General features: G+C 47.1%; 6 protein-coding genes across 7 annotated transcripts; 3 read left to right on the forward strand and 3 right to left on the reverse strand.

The window, feature by feature from the left end:
* The first annotated feature begins 1029 nt into the window (after nt 1-1029).
* On the forward strand, nt 1030-8661 carry LOC122618774. 2 transcript variants are annotated; one of them, XM_043795330.1, is made up of 7 exons: nt 1030-1132; nt 3017-3234; nt 4456-4623; nt 5279-5962; nt 6028-7326; nt 7490-8099; nt 8171-8661. In XM_043795330.1, exons 2-7 carry the CDS (start codon nt 3160-3162, stop codon nt 8419-8421), a joined length of 3087 nt encoding a protein of 1028 aa, XP_043651265.1. In that variant the 5' UTR covers nt 1030-1132; nt 3017-3159; the 3' UTR covers nt 8422-8661. The 2 variants fall into 2 exon arrangements, with proteins under 2 accessions (XP_043651265.1, XP_043651266.1); XM_043795331.1 differs by lacking the exons at nt 1030-1132; nt 4456-4623 and having other exon boundaries at nt 2973-3234; nt 8171-8660.
* A 2-nt stretch (nt 8662-8663) lies between these two features.
* LOC122622410 (spaetzle-processing enzyme) lies at nt 8664-9970 on the reverse strand. Its single transcript, XM_043800822.1, has 2 exons — nt 9312-9970; nt 8664-9102 (listed from the first exon to the last, which is right to left on the reverse strand). The coding sequence occupies exons 1-2, from the start codon at nt 9968-9970 to the stop codon at nt 8694-8696; spliced, it is 1068 nt and encodes a 355-aa protein (XP_043656757.1). The 3' UTR covers nt 8664-8693.
* A 773-nt stretch (nt 9971-10743) lies between these two features.
* On the reverse strand, nt 10744-13126 carry LOC122618830 (serine protease easter). Its single transcript, XM_043795418.1, is given in 4 exon segments — nt 10744-11165; nt 11168-11489; nt 11551-12071; nt 12954-13126. Coding segments are annotated over 3 exon segments (936 nt in total). The 5' UTR covers nt 12069-12071; nt 12954-13126; the 3' UTR covers nt 10744-11069.
* Nucleotides 13127-13337: 211 nt separating this feature from the next.
* On the forward strand, nt 13338-14837 carry LOC122618829 (developmentally-regulated GTP-binding protein 2). The gene is made up of 4 exons (XM_043795417.1): nt 13338-13527; nt 13625-13825; nt 13891-14555; nt 14633-14837. Exons 1-4 carry the CDS (start codon nt 13464-13466, stop codon nt 14792-14794), a joined length of 1092 nt encoding a protein of 363 aa, XP_043651352.1. The 5' UTR covers nt 13338-13463; the 3' UTR covers nt 14795-14837.
* A 16-nt stretch (nt 14838-14853) lies between these two features.
* On the reverse strand, nt 14854-16752 carry LOC122618828 (nuclear pore complex protein Nup58). The gene is made up of 2 exons (XM_043795416.1): nt 15687-16752; nt 14854-15614 (listed from the first exon to the last, which is right to left on the reverse strand). Exons 1-2 carry the CDS (start codon nt 16605-16607, stop codon nt 14898-14900), a joined length of 1638 nt encoding a protein of 545 aa, XP_043651351.1. The 5' UTR covers nt 16608-16752; the 3' UTR covers nt 14854-14897.
* Nucleotides 16753-17366: 614 nt separating this feature from the next.
* LOC122620591 (V-type proton ATPase subunit G) lies at nt 17367-18489 on the forward strand. Its single transcript, XM_043798128.1, has 3 exons — nt 17367-17542; nt 17906-18006; nt 18072-18489. Exons 1-3 carry the CDS (start codon nt 17461-17463, stop codon nt 18240-18242), a joined length of 354 nt encoding a protein of 117 aa, XP_043654063.1. The 5' UTR covers nt 17367-17460; the 3' UTR covers nt 18243-18489.
* Nucleotides 18490-18705: the final 216 nt, after the last annotated feature.

An 18705-nucleotide genomic window follows, 5' to 3' on the forward strand; every position in this document is an offset into this window, starting at 1 on the left:
CGCGGCACAAGTCTGAGGATTTCTTTCTTCTCGGCAAATTGGGCCAACTTAAAGAATCAGCGATTTAAATAATGAATTCATGATTAGGCTGCAATAAATATTTGCTTTAAAGCGCAGATGGAAAAATGTTTTGAGATCACAATTCAAGTTACATTACAAATCAATACATTAATGGTATCATTGTAATACAATCTCATTTTTCGTCCAAAAAAAGGTTTACCGGGATGTCCAAGAAATATGAGTACGATGATAAAATATAATTTAAACTATTAAAAAACATTTCTTAGTGTAACAATCATTTTGAAATATTCGGATACCAAAATGGCCTATTGCCAAAAGAATATTAAAGATAATTTTACTTCAGCAGAGAATATGAATTGGTTTTTAATAGCTTGATTGTTCTTTCTTAAGATGTTGCGGAATTTATAGGTTTCTTCAAAATAATGTTTTAAGACCACTAAGCTCGAGTAAAAGTTTGAATAAAAAGTTGTGCATACAACTTGTCATCACTTTTAGTTAGGTATTTTTTATCATAATAATTTAATCAATTAAACCACAACAACAAATTGAACAGATACTATATTGCAATATATTTAGTATAGATAAAAACCGATTTTAAAATATTGCTCAAAAGTCAAAAGTTATGTTGCACACGGTCTTCGAATCTTACACAGTTTTTAGATGAATTTGAAATAGCTTTCCTCTTCAGTCAACTAATCTTAGCTTGGTTTTCGAAGCAATATATTTCTGTTGGATTTCTAGAATCTTCACAGAGATTACATAACCATCAGCTTGACGCCACAAATGGCATGATTAAAAACACCGCTTTTCATAAACTTCCCGAAAGAATTTTAAAGATTTATAAAATTGTCAAAGAAGGTTTCTGTGTTTTATGAAATATTTTAAACACTTCAGCATTTAATAGTTTACTGGAATTATTCTTGAAAATTTCGTTTTTCCGTTTTTCCGTTGTGAACGTCTTGGCAGTTCAAACTTTCGCTGACAACTGACAGTTGGAGGCAAACCGATTTGAATTTAAAACGTTGCCAGGCACGAACGAACAGTTCACCAACGAAGGATGCAGGATGCAGGATGCTTGACGAGATGTTGGTATAAGGGTCCGTACGTGTGGGTGAGTCCTTCTCCGACTAGTGGGGAAAAGCAAAAGTGAAAGCCGCCAGAAACGTGGTCTTTAATATTGGGGAGAACAAGGAACTATCGGCGCCAAAGGAAGCCAATGCCTGCTTGCAAATGCATCTATATATAGGACAGGCAAATATCCTTTTGCCAACCAGGGCTGCCAGCGCCATGGGCCTGTGTGTTTGTCACTTAACATAATTTCCTCGAGTACTTTGGCATTGCCTCCATTTGCTTCATAATCTGCTAGGCTCTGTCGTCATCGGCATTGTTGTCGGCTCACCCCTCTCGCCCAGAACCCAATGATGCGCCCTAGGATGTGGAGGGCAGGACCTTCAATTCCCATCATGGCAAGACGCGACATGTGTCTATTGATTCGACTGCTTGATTTCGGGGGAACTTCCTTGCAGTTGTTTCAAGCTTTTATTTGCCCGCACTTGTATTCTGTAGTTTTGAGCATTTTTCAATCAATTTAGTTCGTTAGTCCTTCCCTAACAAGTCCTCCGCAAGATGCCAAGTGCCCCAGAAGTGGCATTTGTCGCAGCAGAAGTTGGGGCCAGTGGCATCCTCGGTGGGGACGCGACTCTTGGGGACACTGGCTAATGAATGCAGTACCTCGGTAATCCTGTGATCCCTGTCCGTCGTCACACGGAATGAACAATTGGAACAACAACGAGTTGAATGCAAACGCCAGAGGGAAATCGCAAGGAAAATCAAGTTTAATGAGATGATTAATGAGATGGAGAGTAAAAAACATGTTGCTCGGAAAATTGAAGGAGGTAAATTCGTTTGCCTTGTTTGAAGCAAGGACGTAAAAATGTGACGATTTCGCCTTTAACGTAGTCAAATTGTAGTATACATTTTTACAGCGAAAGAGGTGTTAATAAAACATTTAACCAACACAAGCATTTCATTAAGAATGTTTTGTATTATTAAGTTCGTTGCACGTAATTTGTAAATATTGGTTTTTGTACTTATGTTTTTAAAAATGTTACTGTTCCAAGCAAATTTCATGAGATCTGAATTAAGATCGGAAATTTATACTTGAAATGCTAACTTGAACAATTTATTTGGCCCAGAGAAAAATCAATCATTTGTGGTGCTGTTTAAGTGTCTAATTTATTAACGAGAAGGTTGTTATTCAATGTATCTAATTTATAATTGCAAAAATCATAAATTATAAACACTCGGCTTTCCCCTTCGAATTACAGCCGACCTTGATGCGGCTCGCACCCACTATAAAATCTGAGGCTGTTTTCTGTATGCAGATTTTGTGAGTCCCAGAGACCTGCCACGCCCATTTGCCCAAGAACTACTCAACGCCTTTCCGCAACACTCTTGAACCGATTCCATACATCCTTTCTGTCTTTCTGGCCCACGACCGAGGAAGAAGACTTGTCGTTATTAAATTATCTCTGATGCGATAATAGCGCACTTAAGTTACCACCACACCTCATCGTCCTCGTCATCGTCATACTCGTCCTCGTCCTCATGCTCATCCTCATCCTCATCCTCATCCTCGTAGGCATCCTAATCCACTCCCCGCCACGCTCCTCCCTATTGATGGGGCAGCTATAAAAAGCCGCAGATTTTTCTATAGTTTATTCGAATGCAGTCGAGCTTGGACCTGTTCTGAGTGCTCCTATTCCTCGCCAGAAGCCACCCCAGTATTCCTATTCCAACCCCACTAAGTGGTGCTCTTAAGTTTCTGCTGAGGGCAGCATCAGAGGGCGGTGGCTATGGCAAATTCGCAAAAGGTTTTGGCGCACTTGCAATTTGAATACTTTAGGTGGGCAAAAAAAACCAGCAAACTTTATACTTGTGTTTGGCTTTTGACAAGCGCTCTACGTCATAGAAAATTTTGTAAAATATATTGTAGGATAAATGGATACAGAAGCGAAAACTCATCTAGCAAGAAAATAGCAGTGACGTAAAGAGAGCCAAGGTTGCAGAGTTACTAGGCCTGGTTAACGAACATTCTGGATTTATTCCTTCTTCTAAAGCGAGCAAGGATCTTATGCGATGAACGTCAATTGGACTGTGATAGCCAAGCCCAACTCAACAGACCCTGGAGATGAGTACACCATTCTTATGGAGGTAATTAAAAAAATGTCGTTTAATAATGTTCTATTACATTTTCCAGTTTGCAAAGTTAAATATAAAAGTAAGCGGGAGCGCTATAGTCTGACTAGTCGACTATCCCGTACCCCTTACTCAGATAAAGGGAGTGCGAGGGCGATGGAGTTTTCCAAGTAGGGAAGCGACGGTTAAATTTATTGCTAACGATTTAATATCTTAATTTAAGTTAGTAAAACAAAAAATGACACATCAAACCAATTTTTAAAATTTACAAATTTTTTCTAATTTGGTCAGTGGGTTTTACCATAATGTTTGTCAAAATCTGATAAAATCAAATGCAATCTTAAATGATGTTTAATGTCTGTAATGAAACAAACTTCTGTTTATAAGAACGCTTTCCTTCATTAAGTTGGAGACCCTTTCTTAATCCTGTTCATACTTTTTAACACCTTTTACCCTACAAGTACGGAGTACAAAAAGGAGTTAACGCAACTTGTATTCAAATGGTAAGAACCAGCTCATAGTCGAAGAGTGAAATATCGGCCAATTATCCGTATCGAATTTGCGATTCACTTCCTGCCACTGAAATGCAGACAAAATGCCATCAAATATTAATCGCCAACTTTGGCGAGCGGGGCAACCACACAGTGACCCACATCGGCAGTACGCGGAAGTTCGCTGAATGGAACTCCCGCTGTCCCACCTAACGCCCAACGCGCAACGCCCAGTGCCCACATATCCCAACTCCACCCATTCCCATTTCATTCATGAAAAGCCTCAAAGCGAGGACATTGAACCGCTGGGAAGGAGCTAATCAGGGAGTTTTCGCTGGGGGATGATGGGTGGTGGGTGGTGGGTGGTGCCGCGTATGGGTGGTGCCTCTGTCCAGCAACAGATGCCAGAGAGAGAGGGGGGAGAGAGAGCCCAAAAGAGAGAGATAGAGAGGGAAAAAGAGAGTTGACCAGGTGGGCCAGCTCATTGTTGACAAACAAACCTGTAGCCGCTGGCCAACACGTGGCGTTCGCTCCCATGGGTGGTGGTTCGGGTGGTTCCAATGCCAGGCCACCAGGGCGCATGCTCCGTACTCGCGGACAGCTGAGCGCGAAACCGTGACGTCGCTATTGATTTTTACACACTCGCCGGACGCGCATCGCTGCAATTGGAGTTGCACGGAAAAACAGGAGCCGCAGGATGCTTTAAGGGATCCTTCGAGCGGCTAAGTCAGAAGCTTTCTTGCAGGTGCAGCCTGGTGGTGCAACCGCGTCAGCGGAATCCCTACCAACGATGATCAAACTGCGGCCATATGTGCCCTCCAAGAGGATTGCCATACGGGACTCGTCCATCGACGAGGATGCGAGCGATGATGTGGAGGACGAGGTGTTCATCAAGGATGCCAGGTCGGCGAAGGTGAGCACGGAATCAAAAACCACGAGGGAAAATTCATCGCATAGTCAAGTGGCAGGACACAGAAGGGTTAATGAAGGAGTGCTGACATTTCGTGAATAGTTTCATGTGTACAGAGAAAAAAAGTAGTGACCTATTAAGTTCAGCTTCTTTTTGGTGTGTCTTACACATGGAAAAAGGTCTTTTCTGTTGTAAAAGATAGTTTGCAAAAGCATGTCCGAAATTATAAGCTACCATATGCCGTGCTCAACTTTATTAAAATACATACATTTTCATTAGTTTTGAAAATTAATTACACCTATAAATTAATACTTTCATGACGACTAAAATAAAAAATAATAAAAAATAAATAATAATATTGATAATGCTGCAGATTATGAAGGAATATTTTATAATGAATATTAAATTACATGACTCACAATGTTATTGTTTAAGTTGCAAAAGAAGATAATAATATAATATAATAATATTGATAATGCTGCAGATAATGAAGGAATATTTTATAATGAATATTAAATTACATGACTCACAATGTTATTGTTTAAGTTTCAAAAGAAGAAAGTGCCTGTAATGTTAGTTTTCTCTCCGTGGCAGTTATCAATATTTGGTGAACCACACCTAAAGTATAATCCAACTCTGATCCGTTTTCCTCCCACAGCGCAGCGAGGAGCAGGGACTGAAGCGACCCCTGATGGCGCCGCGTCGCAAACACAGCGCAGGATCCGCACCCGGATCCGGGTCGGGATCGACTCCCATAATGAAGCAGCACAGGAGGCGGCGCTGCTGCCGCTGCTGCGAGCCCTTCTGCTACGCCCTGGCCGCTCTAACGGTGCTCTGCGCCCTGCTCAGCCTGGCGGCCCTCATGCTGACGCTCTTCCCGCTGCCGCTACAGCGAATCCGCCACTGGTGGCGCCCCGATCCCGCCCAGCTGGCGGCCATCTCAGCAGGCTCCTCCCGCATCTCATATGGCAGCTCGCTGGGCAGTGAGTTCGTGCCCTGCACCCAGATCAGTGTCCAGAAGCGATGGTCCCGCAGCTTGGCGCGCATGAACAGCGAGAGTCCGCTGCGGGCGGCTGACCTGAATGGCGATGGCATCAAGGATGTGGTCTTTGGCTACGGGGTCGACGACAACATACCCTACGAGGGCATCCCCTTGCCGCGCTGCCAGTCCGCCCAGCAAGGGGAGGAGGTGCCCTGCGAGGGCGGAGTGGTGGCCTTGAACGGACTGGATGGATCCATCCTCTGGCAATCGTGGAGCGTGGCGAATGTCTTCTCGCTGCACTGCAGCGCGGATGTGGACGGTGATGGGGGCACCGATTGCGTGGCAGCTGGAAGACTGGGAGTAAGTTTAATATTTAGCAAAAATACGATTTTTGAATCCAGCTTACCCGATGTTTTACCACTCAGATGATCTACGCCATCAATGGACGCACCGGCTCCGTAATCTGGAGCTTCCGGGAATTGGAAGTGGAAACCAACTCGCCCATTGTAATGGATCTGTACACGATTAATGTGCTGCGCGATCTGGATGGTGATGCGGTGCCAGAAGTAATAGCCGCCCATCTGGAGGAGCGCGAGGAGTCCAAGGCGGGGCACATAAAGCTGATTTCGGGGAAGACGGGCAAGGTGATCCGGAGCATCCCAACGCCGTACCGCGAGGAGATGTTCGTGCCCATTCAGCTGATCACGCAGGCGGATGGCACGGAGCTCCTACTAATCGTCACCGGTGGCCAGAATACTCCAGGTGGCATTTACTCCTTGCGACTGCACTCCCTGATGGCGCACACCAGTGAGAAGCACTTCACCCCGCTCCACCGACAAAAGGGCTCCGGTCTGATGGTGCCCGCCGTGCTGACCGATCTGAATGGAGATGGGATCTCGGACGTGGTGGTGGCCGCCTTCAACCGAAGCGTTCTGGCCTTCGATGGAGCCAACTACACCATGATGTGGAACTACACTTTCCCGGCCAGCGAGTGCGTCAGTGCCATTGTTCCGGGTCTCTTCAATCACGACAGGGTCACGGATTTCATGGTGAAGTACAACACTGGACCGGGATTCCCGGTATACTACTACTCGCAAACCACCATCCTTGACGGACGAAACGGACAGCCCCTGCTGAACGCCATGATGACGGATGCGGGTGGAGCCAATAGCCTTCTAGGCGGCGTCTCCATTTCGCAGAGCTTCGGAGGCGACTTCTTCTTGCACTGGCAGCTGCAGTGCCGCAACCGTCCGGATGCCCGGGATGCCTACGAATTTGTGCCGGATAGCGACATTATACTGCAAGCCAGGGCGGACACATGTCGTCTGCGGTACAACGAGTCCACAGTACTTAAGCTCTACGGGATTGCCAGGCACATCGAACCGCCGGGTGCCGTCCTCTTCAGCACCGACGACCTGGAGGTTCAGCTGAATCGCACACAACGACCGGCGGCAGCGGGAAAGAAATCCCCACTGAAGCATCCCAAGCTGCTCAAGAAACTGCTGGCCGGAAACCGGGAGCAACTGCTGCGCCAGGTGGCCGCCGGATCAGATATTGGTAATGAAAACGCCATCGGTAGTGGGACGGAGCACCCCGGCCGTCGCCCTAAAGCGCACCATCGAACCAATCCGCTGATGGAACAGCAATTGCAGGAGCTGTTGCCCCAGGGAGCAGACAGCGAGCCACCTAACTTCGGAATCGGAGGTGGTTACCCCAAGGAATTTGTAAGTTTCGGAATTGGTATTGTTTAAATTTCATAAACTTCTATGCAAACGAAGGCAAAGCCTATAATATATAGTGTTACAACTACGCTTTTCTAGGAAAACTAACCAACCTTAACCTCGTAACCTTTTGTTAACATACAATAACGATTTCCTAACTCCGCAGAAGGACTACGATGCCTTACAGCTGCCGCCAGAGAATGCGAATCCGCTGCGCCTGCCGGAGGAGTACGAACTGGTGTACAACGACGAAGTGCCTCCGCTTCTGGAGCAGAGTGAACGTGAGCGACCAATTCACCTGCGGTCCAAATATCCCACCGCCGGAAATCGCGATGTGCGCAGTGGCTTTCTTGAGGCCAGTGGCAGCCACATCATAACCACCACCCATGCCACGCCCAGCTCCACCGGACAACCCATGTCCGCGCAGTCCCCGCTGAGCCTGTGGGATCTGGAGCTGGACAACGAGGCGCGGGAGCGAGCTGCGGACGCCCAGGAGGACAACAAAAAGCAGAAGAGGCGTCGCAAAAGACGTGAGAGGGCTTTCGGAACCACGACTACAGCGGCCGAAGAGACCGCTGGTGGAGACGACTCCACCGGAGCTGACTGGTACTTGGCTTCCATCTCGTCCACCGGCGTTTTGCTGAAAGCTCTGGGCAATGTCAGTTCCTCGCTGGACTTTGCCTTCGTCCTCAACATCCGCGAGTCGGAGGCCTATCCGCCACTCTTCTCGCCTCAGGATCTCAGCTGCGTCGAGGAGAAAGTCAGTGCGTATAAGAGTAAGTACTCCAAGCCCAAGCCTAAGCCATTTCCCATGAACGACTAATCCACCAATACTTGCGCTCCTCAGGCTACACCATCGACAACCTGCGCGTGCTGCGCAAACAGTTCCTGAAGCAGTGCCTCAGCGAGCGTCTGGTGGACGCGGAGCCCGCCCTTCCCAAGTTCGAGTCGCAGCTGGTGGTGACCCGCATCGGGATCACGTGCACCTGTCGATCCCTGCGGCCGGGCGAGGTCTGCTCGGAGCTGGATCCCGCGGAGGCGCAGCGCTGGACGGAGTTCATGGGGAACTCGGGACATGGCTTCTATGCCAACCACTAAACGCTAATCGCTAATCGCTGGCCGCGGAGGATTCGGCGGCGGAGGAGTGGGTCCTTTTGGCCACCGAATCTGGATCCGAACTTCTGCCGCGCCAGCCTATCTCTTTCTCTCAATGTCTCTGTCAACAGTCACTATTGTAATTTATCGTCATTTGCGTGTTGTGGGGTTTCTTGTAATCGTAACAGTATTTACCTGCGTGTATTTGTGTATATTTTACGAGTTCTTTTGACAAAATAAAACTAATCCACTTTAACCTGCCCTTGTATTTAGCATTAGGGCCTCAATAACCATTTTATCCATCCAAGAAATGCACTCGTTTTTGTGTAAACACCAGGCCACCCGATCGTTCCGCACTTTCGAGTTCCGTAGGAGGTGATGCCAGCTAAGTAAACCCGAGTATTGTCCATGCGTCCCACCGTGGCCATCAGCGGTCCACCGGAATCTGCACTGCAGGTATCGACTCCGCCGTCGCCGCCGGCACAGATTTGAGAGTGGACGTTGAAGGCCAGAAAAGGAATCCTTTCTGCACACACTCTGAGTTCCTTCTCCCAGATGACTCCGCGCTGCAGAACTTGGCTAAGGCTTCCATTATTTGTTATGCCCCATCCGGCTATTTCAAATCTCGATATGGTGAAGGGGTCGGGGTTTTGAACACAAATTGGCTGGATTCCTGTGCTATAGCTGGAAGAGAAACGCCCATAACAATTTTAATCCATCCATTTGGGGCACCTACTATGAACTAGACGACTAGATCCAGTACTCTTCTAATTTAATTGAGTTATCCAGATATAAAAGTCCCATACTTGTTTGATAACGGGCGTGCGAATACAAAATTCGCGAATAGCTAAGGGCATTTCCTATGTATAATTTCTGCGTAGAACATTACTCACCGAACTGGCATTTTCAGTCGCAAAAGAGCGATGTCGTTTTGGATCCTCCCTGAGAAACTGCTATTGAAGCGACCATGGACTATGATTTTCTCCACTCCGATCTCCAGATTCGGGAGGGCACATCGTCTGGCCTGGTCCCTGCAGTTCGGATCGTAGGCTGGATTATAGGTGATGTCATGCTCGCCGAGACGGACGCTTTTGAGCGATAAGTCATCCGGAACTCCAACTACACAGTGGGCCGAGGTCACGACATAGCGATTGTTGATCAAGGAGCCCGCGCAGAGGGGCAAAATCTCCAAGGAGGATCTATTCAGATACAGAAGCATGGCCATCCAGGGGAACTCGTGTGGCCGCGCATCCGAGCCACCCACAATTCGGGGTACAAGTGGACTCTGGCCGCAGAAATCTGTGCTTGGGAGCCGATTGCCAGGCGGGGGGCAGCAGATCCTTCGGTCCCTCCTCCAGACATCAATATCATACTCCCTCATCAACGTCCAGGACCAGGCAGTTCTATATACATGGGAGCACTCGTACAGAGATACGTACTTCTCATCCGGATGGCAATCTGAAATCACATTTAATTTGGTGACTCCACTTTGGTGACCAGAGAAAGCCCCTTCCGGCAGGCCGAAGTTGAATATCCTTGCTGCTGATATCATTGCTGTAGTGGGTTGGGCTAGGTATTCGAAATTTGTAATGGAACTCCTAGAAACTCAGAGTGAATGAAATTATGATAAACCAGAGAGAAGGCTTTAGTCAAGTTCCCCGACTATCTGATACCCGTTACTAGCTAGTGGAAGTGCGACGGCGACTCTTCAACACTGTCAGTTTTTGGCATGGGTCGACAAACTTGCGCTGCGTCTATTTCTCTGGAGATCTCGACGTTCATACGGACGGATAGACAGATGGACGGACAGACGGACGGACAGACGGACATGGTCAGATCGACTGGGCTATTGATCCTGATCAAGAATGTATATTTTATATGCTCGGAAACGCTTCCTTCTGCCTGTTACTTAACGAGTAACGGGTATAAAAAGAAACGGAAAGGTGAAAATGTTTCTATTAGTTCTTGGATATTTTTGTGGCAGAAGCCATTTGACACTTTTTAGCTCGGACATGGCTAAACTCTCTGATGGCACCTCGTTTCATATTAATAAAACCCCTTGGAAATTGAGCATTTACAAATCATATAATTATTCGTGCATTCCAGCACAACGCAGATAAACGCTATGATTCATACTTGACATTCTTTTCACAGTGTTGAGTTAATACGATTTTTATTAGTTAATTTTAAGAAATAAGTAGACGATTTAAGTGCAGTTATTTACGAAAGTTTGTTCAGTTTGTTATGCATAGCTAAATAAATTAAGGATTTGCTGGCGGCTGCGAGACCGATTCACGCCAATTACCAGGTTTAGTTGAATATGCCAATTGAAGGAAGTGTACCACGAACGGAATGCAAACTCTCAGTGGGATGAACATGTTCAGCCGTCAAGATTTAATTTTTAACTAACTAACCACTCAAGCACATAGGAGCATTTTGTATGTGTCCAAAGTCATGATTCCTTGATAACGATCCGCTGGAATTCCAGAAAAGAACGTTACTGATATGAGTATATGCGTATATATATGGTTCTGCAGCTGTTCTTGAACGGAAACGTCCTCGAATCAGATCTTCATATAAATGTACATTAGCATGCCAAAACCCAACTTCGAACTCATAATCAGCAGTATAATTTACGATTTCTGCAGCTTCTAAGGCTTTAGGTTTGCCAGTGTCCATTTGAAGAACGTGGCAGTTAGTGTGAAAACTGCTGGGTAGGCAGACTGTCCGCAAGAACGTCCGTATAATAATATATAACAATGCCGGCCAAAAACGTGAATTCGTCGTAGCTGCTACCATCGATGCCCATCAATGGACTGCCGGAGTCGCCGTCTCAGGTGGCCAGCGCATCCAACCCACCGGCGCATATCTGGGATTGGGGCTGGAGGTGCCAGTGCGCGTAGATTTGTGAGCACGTTCCTGGACTTCTTTCCAAGAGGGAAGCGTGCTGCAATACGTCGCTGCCATCACTGGACATGTCCGTTTTTCCCCAGCCAGCCACACGAAACTTGAAGTTCCTCCGGGAGATGTGGTCGTCCAGAACACAAATCGGAGAGACTGCGACCGTATAGCTGATGGTTACATGCTACATGTTACATGGGGGAATAGGTCGTGTCCGAGACGCTTACTCACCGCACTGCCAATTGGAGTCGCACCAGGGCGATGTCGTTGTGCGACGTGAACTTGGCTCGTACTGGATCGTAGTCCTCATGGCTTGAGAGCGATTCCACGTCGATGTCCAGATGGGGGGGAGCGCAACGCTTCCGTCAGCCCTCGTTGATGCAGTCCGGGTTTTGGGACGTCTTGTCCTCGCCCAGGCGGACTTGTCGGAGTCTCATGTTCGCCATGGTTACACAGTGGGCAGCAGTCAAAACATAGCGAGTGTTGATCAGGGAGCCACTACATCCGGGGACTAGTTTCCGACCCGGAGTGGAGAGGATCCAATATAGAAGCATGGTCAGCCAGGGGTATTCGTTGAGATCCGGCTCCGTGCCACCCATAATCCGGAAAGTCATTTTCGTTTGTCCGCAAGCCGAAAGTCTGGGCAAGATGTCTGCGGGTTCGGGACAGCAGATGGTTCTTTTGTGAAGTTTCCGGTTCTTTTGTGCAATCCTGCAGTCTGACGCACTTCTCATTCTGGTCGCAGTCATTATCTATTTTTAATAAGAAAAATAATTGTAAAATACATGTCTTTAGTAAATAAAAGTTGATTTTTCTTCCAGTTGTGTTGTGCAATTTGTAAACAAAAGTAATCAACTCAGAGATTCAGTGAAATAAGTCAACTTATAACACAACTTGGAAGTCCTTTCTCCAATCACCAGGATATGCCGAATGAACCATCAGAAAAACGAGGATCCCAATGGAGGACCCCTTTTTCAGTGCGAGGAACATCGTTCCTCAGAGATTAAAAAGCAACTGCTGTAAGTGCATGTAGTAAGTGTAGAAAGTGGGCGTGAGTCAATTGAAAAAACGTAGAAATTGACGAGTCTTGTTGTTTCACTGATGACAAAACTTAACTGATATCTTTCATTCTTAATTGACTTCATGGCGAAATTTAAATGATATTTTAATGACATGCTTTAATTGAAAAGATTTATCGGCTTCCGGTGCGATTTCCATATTTACTTCCGAAATATAAACACTTTTTTATGTACATATGTCAAGTTAATAAGTACAACATAAAAATTTGGTGTAACTCTAATTTGATTTTAAATTTGAACAGGTATGTTACAGGTAAGGAAGTGTTTCCGACCCTACAACACACATAATGTCGATATTGTTTGTCCATATTACGAAGAGATCTCGGGAACTATAAGAGTTGAGATTAAGCACGTCTACCCAGAGAGCATATACTTCTTAGTGTCGGAAATGTAACACTGCCTGTTACATACTTGTCAACGGGCCTAGCATACCCTTTTGTTCTACGAATAACTTCGTAAATGGGCAGGCGCAGTCTATGTAAGCTTCGCTAGGTGGAGCCTGTGTGCACTTTCGGGACAGTCGCTTTGCTGCCCGTTTGTGCAAGTAACGGGTACCTTATAGCCGAGGTAATTGACCACCGATCTTGTTAGTTAGTTGTTAGTAACACCCGGTAAGCCTTGAAGTTTTGATTTGCTCCATTTTCGAATTGAAATATCCGAAAAAAGACGAAGGCACATTTTTTCAATTTAAAATTTTACTTATCATTGCACTTAAAAGTTAAATATGTGTATACATTTATTTTTAATTATATACTTTAGAATACACCTTAAGCTTGATGAAGCAAAGAAGCTAAGATTGCAAGATTTCTGGGAACATATATCCCTTGTTTAATGATTTAAAACTTTGTACATCGAAATGTTTCAACGAATTAAAAGAAGCCATGTTAAGATAACTCCCCGGGGTTTCGCTTCAGTTGTTCCAAAGCCGCAGCGCTCCACCACCTTGACTGCCGAAAACAGCTGAGCGAAATTCCGGGCGACGCACCGCTGGTCAATAAATAAAAGCGAACTTTTGTTTTATTTGAATCTTTGCATGCCCTGCCCCAAACTCAGAAAGCCAGCAGCATGGGCATCCTAGAGAAGATCGCGGAGATCGAGCGCGAGATTGCGCGGACGCAGAAGAACAAAGGTTTGCGAAGATTGCCGCGCTGGCCATCGGAATTTAGGTTAGGATTCTGAAGCTGGAAGTTTGCTAAATCTGCGTGTTTTTCATCCCCATCCCAAAGCCACCGAGTACCATCTGGGCCTGCTGAAGGCAAAGTTGGCCAAGTACCGCTCCCAGCTGCTGGAGCCATCCAAGAAGGGCGAAAAGGGCGATGGATTCGATGTGCTCAAGAGTGGCGATGCCCGGGTGGCGCTTATTGGCTTTCCCTCCGTGGGCAAGTCCACAATGTTGTCCACTTTGACCAAAACGGAGTCGGAGGCGGGTAAGCGGATCCCCCACAGAGCCAAAAGGATCTGGCATTTTAATGTTACTACCCCATCCCGACAGCAAACTATGAGTTCACCACTTTAACCTGCATTCCGGGCGTCATTGAGTATCAGGGTGCCAATATCCAGCTGCTGGATCTGCCCGGAATCATCGAGGGCGCTGCCCAGGGCAAGGGGCGTGGTCGGCAGGTCATTGCAGTGGCCCGTACCGCTGACCTGGTGCTGATGATGCTGGACGCGACCAAGCCCAATGTTCACCGGGAGCTGCTTGAGCGGGAACTGGAGAGCGTGGGCATTCGGCTGAACAAGCGCAAGCCCAACATCTACTTCAAGCAGAAGAAGGGCGGCGGCCTGAGCTTCAATGCCACCTGTTCCCTTACGCGTTGCAACGAGAAAATGGTCCAAACCATCCTGCACTCCTTCAAGATCTTCAACGCCGAGGTGCTGTTCCGTGAGGACTGCACCGAGGACGAGTTCATCGACGTGGTCACCGCCAACCGTGTGTATCTGCCCTGTCTGTATGTGTACAACAAGATCGATCAGATCTCCATTGAGGAAGTGGACCGCCTGGCGCGCCAGCCCAACTCGATAGTGGTTAGTTGCAACATGAAACTTAACCTGGACTACATGATGGAGGCGCTCTGGGAAGCACTGCAGCTCATCAGGGTCTACACAAAGAAGCCAGGCGCTCCCCCAGACTTCGACGATGGATTGATTCTGAGAAAGGCAAGACTGTTTTCCTCCGCTTAATATTCTTCCTTCTTTTACCCATTTCATCTTTATCCTTTTATTTCACTATTTAGGGCGTCAGTGTAGAGCATGTGTGCCACGCCATCCATCGCACGCTGGCGGCGCAGTTTAAGTATGCTCTGGTCTGGGGCACCTCCACGAAATACTCGCCGCAGCGCGTCGGGATTGCCCATGTGATGGCCGACGAGGACGTCATCCAGGTGGTCAAGAAATAAAGATTGTTGCAGATGAAATATATATTCTATGCTATAACTGAAAGCGAAAGTCTAGGGTCTATTGTACATAACGATTTATTGAAACTTGCTAAGAATGCCGTTCTCACTTGGCTGCCGCATTGCTGGCGGAACTGGCCGCTGCTGCATAAGACTTGTTCATCAGGGCCGAGATGTTGGAGAAGGGCGTTGGACCGCTACTAATCCGTTGAGGTTCCACCGACGGCAGCGGAGGATTGTCGATCCGCTCAAAAACATTGGTGGCGTCTCGCAGGCGGTAGCGTCTGAGGTTTAGGTAGTGCTCCTTCTGTTCCTCCACCCGCTGATGTACCTCGTGAAGACGTCCCGCCAGCGAGATGAAGCTCTCATTAAGCTGGCGAAAGCCCCGCTTTAGATCCTCCGGCGAAATACTCTGCGGATTGGAGAGCGCGTGCATGTGGCGTTCGGTCAGAGCAATCTGCTGGCGAAAGGCGATCAAATCCTGCTCGTATTTTGCCACCAGGCACTGAAAGTACTGGAACGGAGCACTGTTCTCGAACTGCAGACCAGCAGGGGTGTCCTGCGTGCGTTGGGCCATCTCCAGAGATTGAATTGCCTTTACGGTCTCCTGTCGCATCAGGCGGATCTGCTGGTTGCTGCCCTCCACTAAATTGGCCATATTCTGCAGCGCCCACTTCAAGTTCGTGATCTCGTGGCTCACATTCGTGAATTTGGAGGTGGAAGTCCGTCCAATGTCGGAGGAAATGGTCTTCTGCTGCTTGATATACGCTTTTAGGGCATCCACCGTTTTTACTATCTCGTCGGGCACTTGGGTTTCCTTGATCTGGAGTGGTCAAAATAAAATGATTAACTTGATGTAGAGGACTTAACTCTGTAGAGGACTTTTTGTCTGCACCTTGATGCCATCCTGCTTGTTGTCCCCCAGTTTTGGCTGCGTGGCGCTCACATCGATCCCCCCGAGACCCACAAAAGTAGAAGCTGCCGGGGCAGCTGCCTGTCCCGCTGGCTTGCCAAAGATTCCTCCTCCTAAGGCTGTCGTCGCGTTGGTGGTTCCCAGTTTCAGACCAGTATTGAAGGGCTGTGCGGTGGCCGTCGTCGTGGTTGTGCTAAAGTTCAAACTGGCCGCCGTGGTGGCCTGAGGCTTGGCAAAGGCAAAGGATCCAATGCCGGAGCCGAGAGATGCTGGCATAGCAGCTGCCGCCGTTGTAGCGGTGGTGCCAAATCCAAAGGCCGGCGGAGCGGTGGTCGGGGCACTTGTGGCCGGGGTGGCGAAGGAGAAGGTGGGAGCCACAGTGCCCACGGCTGGTGCTGGTGCTCCGAAGGCCGATGCTGGCGTGGAAGCTGGCGCTCCAAACGCCGTTGAGGCTGCTGGTGCTCCAAAGGCGGACGTGGCGGCGGGTGCTCCAAAAGCGGGAGTGGCAGCTGGAGCTCCAAAAGCCGGCGTGGCTGCTGGTGCTCCGAAAGCGGGCGTGGCAGCAGCTGCTCCAAAAGCGGGGGTGGCAGCAGCTGCTCCAAAAGCGGGCGTGGCAGCAGCTGCTCCAAAAGCGGGCGCCGCAGTTGATGTTGCGCCGAAGGCAGGCGTAGCAGTTGGTGCTCCAAAAGCCGGCGTAGCAGCTGGTGCTCCAAAAGCCGGAGTGGCCGCCGGAGCTGCAAACAAGGAGGTGGTGCCCGGAGCAGCTCCGAAGGACGTCGTAGAGGTGGCTGCTCCAAAGGACGGAGGCGGAGCAGTCGTCGTCGCCGGTCGCGCGCCAAAAGCAAAAGCGCCGGGAGCAGCGGTGGCGCCTCCAATGGGGGTGTTTGTGTTGGGCGTAAACATCTTTAGGCACCCCTCTTAACGATTTATACGAGAATTTTAAATAACTAAACTATCTTTACTGCCAAAATTGCGAAATTACTTTTGTTTAATGCCGAAGCATCTGTAGTTTAACTGCTCAGACAGAGATGACACTATCGATGATATCGATAAATGGACAGCAGAGATGTATCAAGAAAAAAAATGTTAATTTACTTAAATTTACAAAAAAAAATAAAATATATGGTTACAATTAATAAACAATTATGCAGATTTATATAGTGCAGATTAATGTTTTTAAAGAATGTATTATTGTGTTGGTGTGGTGAGTTTAAGCCTCTACCACATGGTTGTAATTTCATTCCAAACGATAACTTTAAGATTTTAAAATAATTAATATATAAGGTTTAAAATAACAAATATTTCACGTATCAATTGTTGTTTTTGTAACATAAAAAATGTAAATTATAGTGTTTAAAAAAATTAAATAAATTCTTCACGTACCAATTTGTTAATTTAACTTAACGCATGTAAAAACGTAGTAGCATTCAGATATTTTAAAAGGATATAGCAAAGGAAATATTTGAATACGCTCATTAATAAGCTTACAAAAACTATACGGAAAAATATTTAATACGTTATAGCGTTAAGCCAATCGATATGTTATCGACCGAGCCATCTCTAAGAGTTATCTAGCGTCCAGCTTTCTGACACTTTGCGCACCCACACCAACTAGCCAACGTGGTGAGTTTGCGTGTGTGTGACTTCGTCATATGACATTTTTCACAGTTCGTCGTCGATTTTGATTCTGTCGCACTTGCTTTTTTCGACTTGCTCAGTATACACCACGGCGAGGAATTAGAAAACTTGGGAAATTATGGCCAGCCAGACGCAGGGAATCCAGCAGTTGCTCGCTGCCGAGAAAAAGGCAGCCGAGAAGGTCGCCGAGGCCCGTAAACGTGAGTTTAATTTAGGGAAAAATAAATCCAATTGGAAATGGCAGGGCGAAAAGTAACTGCGATTTTTTCACCTCCTCGCCCCCCGCGCTTCCATAATCACCATCACCGTTGTGTGTGGGTCACATGATGTGGTGGAAAAAAGTAAATACAAGTCAAACCTCCATAACTCGAGATATAGACCAAATTAAACGATGAATGCCTTGTTTATATATACTAAAACTTCTACTTATTGTGATTGAATATAATGATTTTAATGAATAGTTATTGTGCGAGTTGGCACTTTGAGTTATGGAAGGTCGCCTTGTAGGGGTCTGATTTGCTAAGTGCCACTGATTTCATCTAAATCTCTGGGTAATCCCGCAGGCAAGGCAAGGAGGTTGAAGCAGGCCAAGGACGAGGCTACCGAGGAGATCGAGAAGTTCCGCCAGGAGCGCGAGCGCGCCTTCAAGGAGTTCGAGGCCAAGGTAAGACGCCACATAACGCGCCATAGGGAAACTTACATATAATACCGTGTGAACCCCGATTCCAGCACATGGGCAGTCGCGAGGGCGTGGCGGCCAAGATCGATGCGGATATCCGCGTCAAGCTAGCCGATATGGACCGGGCCATCCAGACCCGCAAGGACCCTTTCATCCAGGAGATCCTGCAGTACGTGTACAACATCTCGCCCGAGGTGCACAAAAACTACAACCACAAGTAAAGAGGTGGCCCCAACTGTGTGCTGTAAATTCAATGTCCACGTTCAACTCTAATCCATAATTTAGACCCGTAATAATAGTGGTTAATCTACTGAAAACACTGCTGTATTATTATTCCATACATTAAAGTGAAAATTCGTTGTTGTTCCATGTAAAAAGCGAGCATATTAGTTTGCCTCCCACTCGCGCGGGACTGTATTATCTTTGTTTTGTGTTTTGCCCAATACACGTTGTTGTTTTATCCGAAAAGTCATGTGTTTCATTTGTTTCCCTCATTTTGGTGCTGCTCTTATTTTCCATATCTGCACTGCAGTGTCAGCTGCTGCGTGATAAGGTTTTCTCGGTGGATACGTTTCATCGCTTCCCAACACTGAAGATGGCGATAGTCACGGCTCTGGGTACCTAGGAAATTAAATTTTAAGATGATTCCGCTAAATGAAGCTCACCAGTTTAGAATAACAAGTA

This window comes from Drosophila teissieri, chromosome 3R (genome assembly GCF_016746235.2).
Source record: "Drosophila teissieri strain GT53w chromosome 3R, Prin_Dtei_1.1, whole genome shotgun sequence".
Taxonomy (NCBI): domain Eukaryota; kingdom Metazoa; phylum Arthropoda; class Insecta; order Diptera; family Drosophilidae; genus Drosophila; species Drosophila teissieri.

Coding starts and splice junctions, on each gene's coding strand:
- LOC122622410 (XM_043800822.1), bottom strand. CDS start 9,970: ATGATATCAGCAGCAAGGATATTCAACTTCGGCCTGCCGGAAGGGGCT. Junction 9,103..9,311: donor CGACTGAAAATGCCAGTTCG/GTGAGTAATGTT, acceptor TTTCTCTTCCAG/CTATAGCACAGGAATCCAGC.
- LOC122618829 (XM_043795417.1), top strand. CDS start 13,464: ATGGGCATCCTAGAGAAGATCGCGGAGATCGAGCGCGAGATTGCGCGG. Junction 13,826..13,890: donor CAAAACGGAGTCGGAGGCGG/GTAAGCGGATCC, acceptor CCATCCCGACAG/CAAACTATGAGTTCACCACT. Junction 14,556..14,632: donor ATGGATTGATTCTGAGAAAG/GCAAGACTGTTT, acceptor TTCACTATTTAG/GGCGTCAGTGTAGAGCATGT.
- LOC122618828 (XM_043795416.1), bottom strand. CDS start 16,607: ATGTTTACGCCCAACACAAACACCCCCATTGGAGGCGCCACCGCTGCT. Junction 15,615..15,686: donor ACAAGCAGGATGGCATCAAG/GTGCAGACAAAA, acceptor TGACCACTCCAG/ATCAAGGAAACCCAAGTGCC.
- LOC122620591 (XM_043798128.1), top strand. CDS start 17,461: ATGGCCAGCCAGACGCAGGGAATCCAGCAGTTGCTCGCTGCCGAGAAA. Junction 17,543..17,905: donor GGTCGCCGAGGCCCGTAAAC/GTGAGTTTAATT, acceptor GTAATCCCGCAG/GCAAGGCAAGGAGGTTGAAG. Junction 18,007..18,071: donor TCAAGGAGTTCGAGGCCAAG/GTAAGACGCCAC, acceptor CCCCGATTCCAG/CACATGGGCAGTCGCGAGGG.
- LOC122618774 (XM_043795330.1), top strand. CDS start 3,160: ATGAACGTCAATTGGACTGTGATAGCCAAGCCCAACTCAACAGACCCT. Junction 7,327..7,489: donor GTGGTTACCCCAAGGAATTT/GTAAGTTTCGGA, acceptor CTAACTCCGCAG/AAGGACTACGATGCCTTACA. Junction 8,100..8,170: donor GAAAGTCAGTGCGTATAAGA/GTAAGTACTCCA, acceptor TGCGCTCCTCAG/GCTACACCATCGACAACCTG.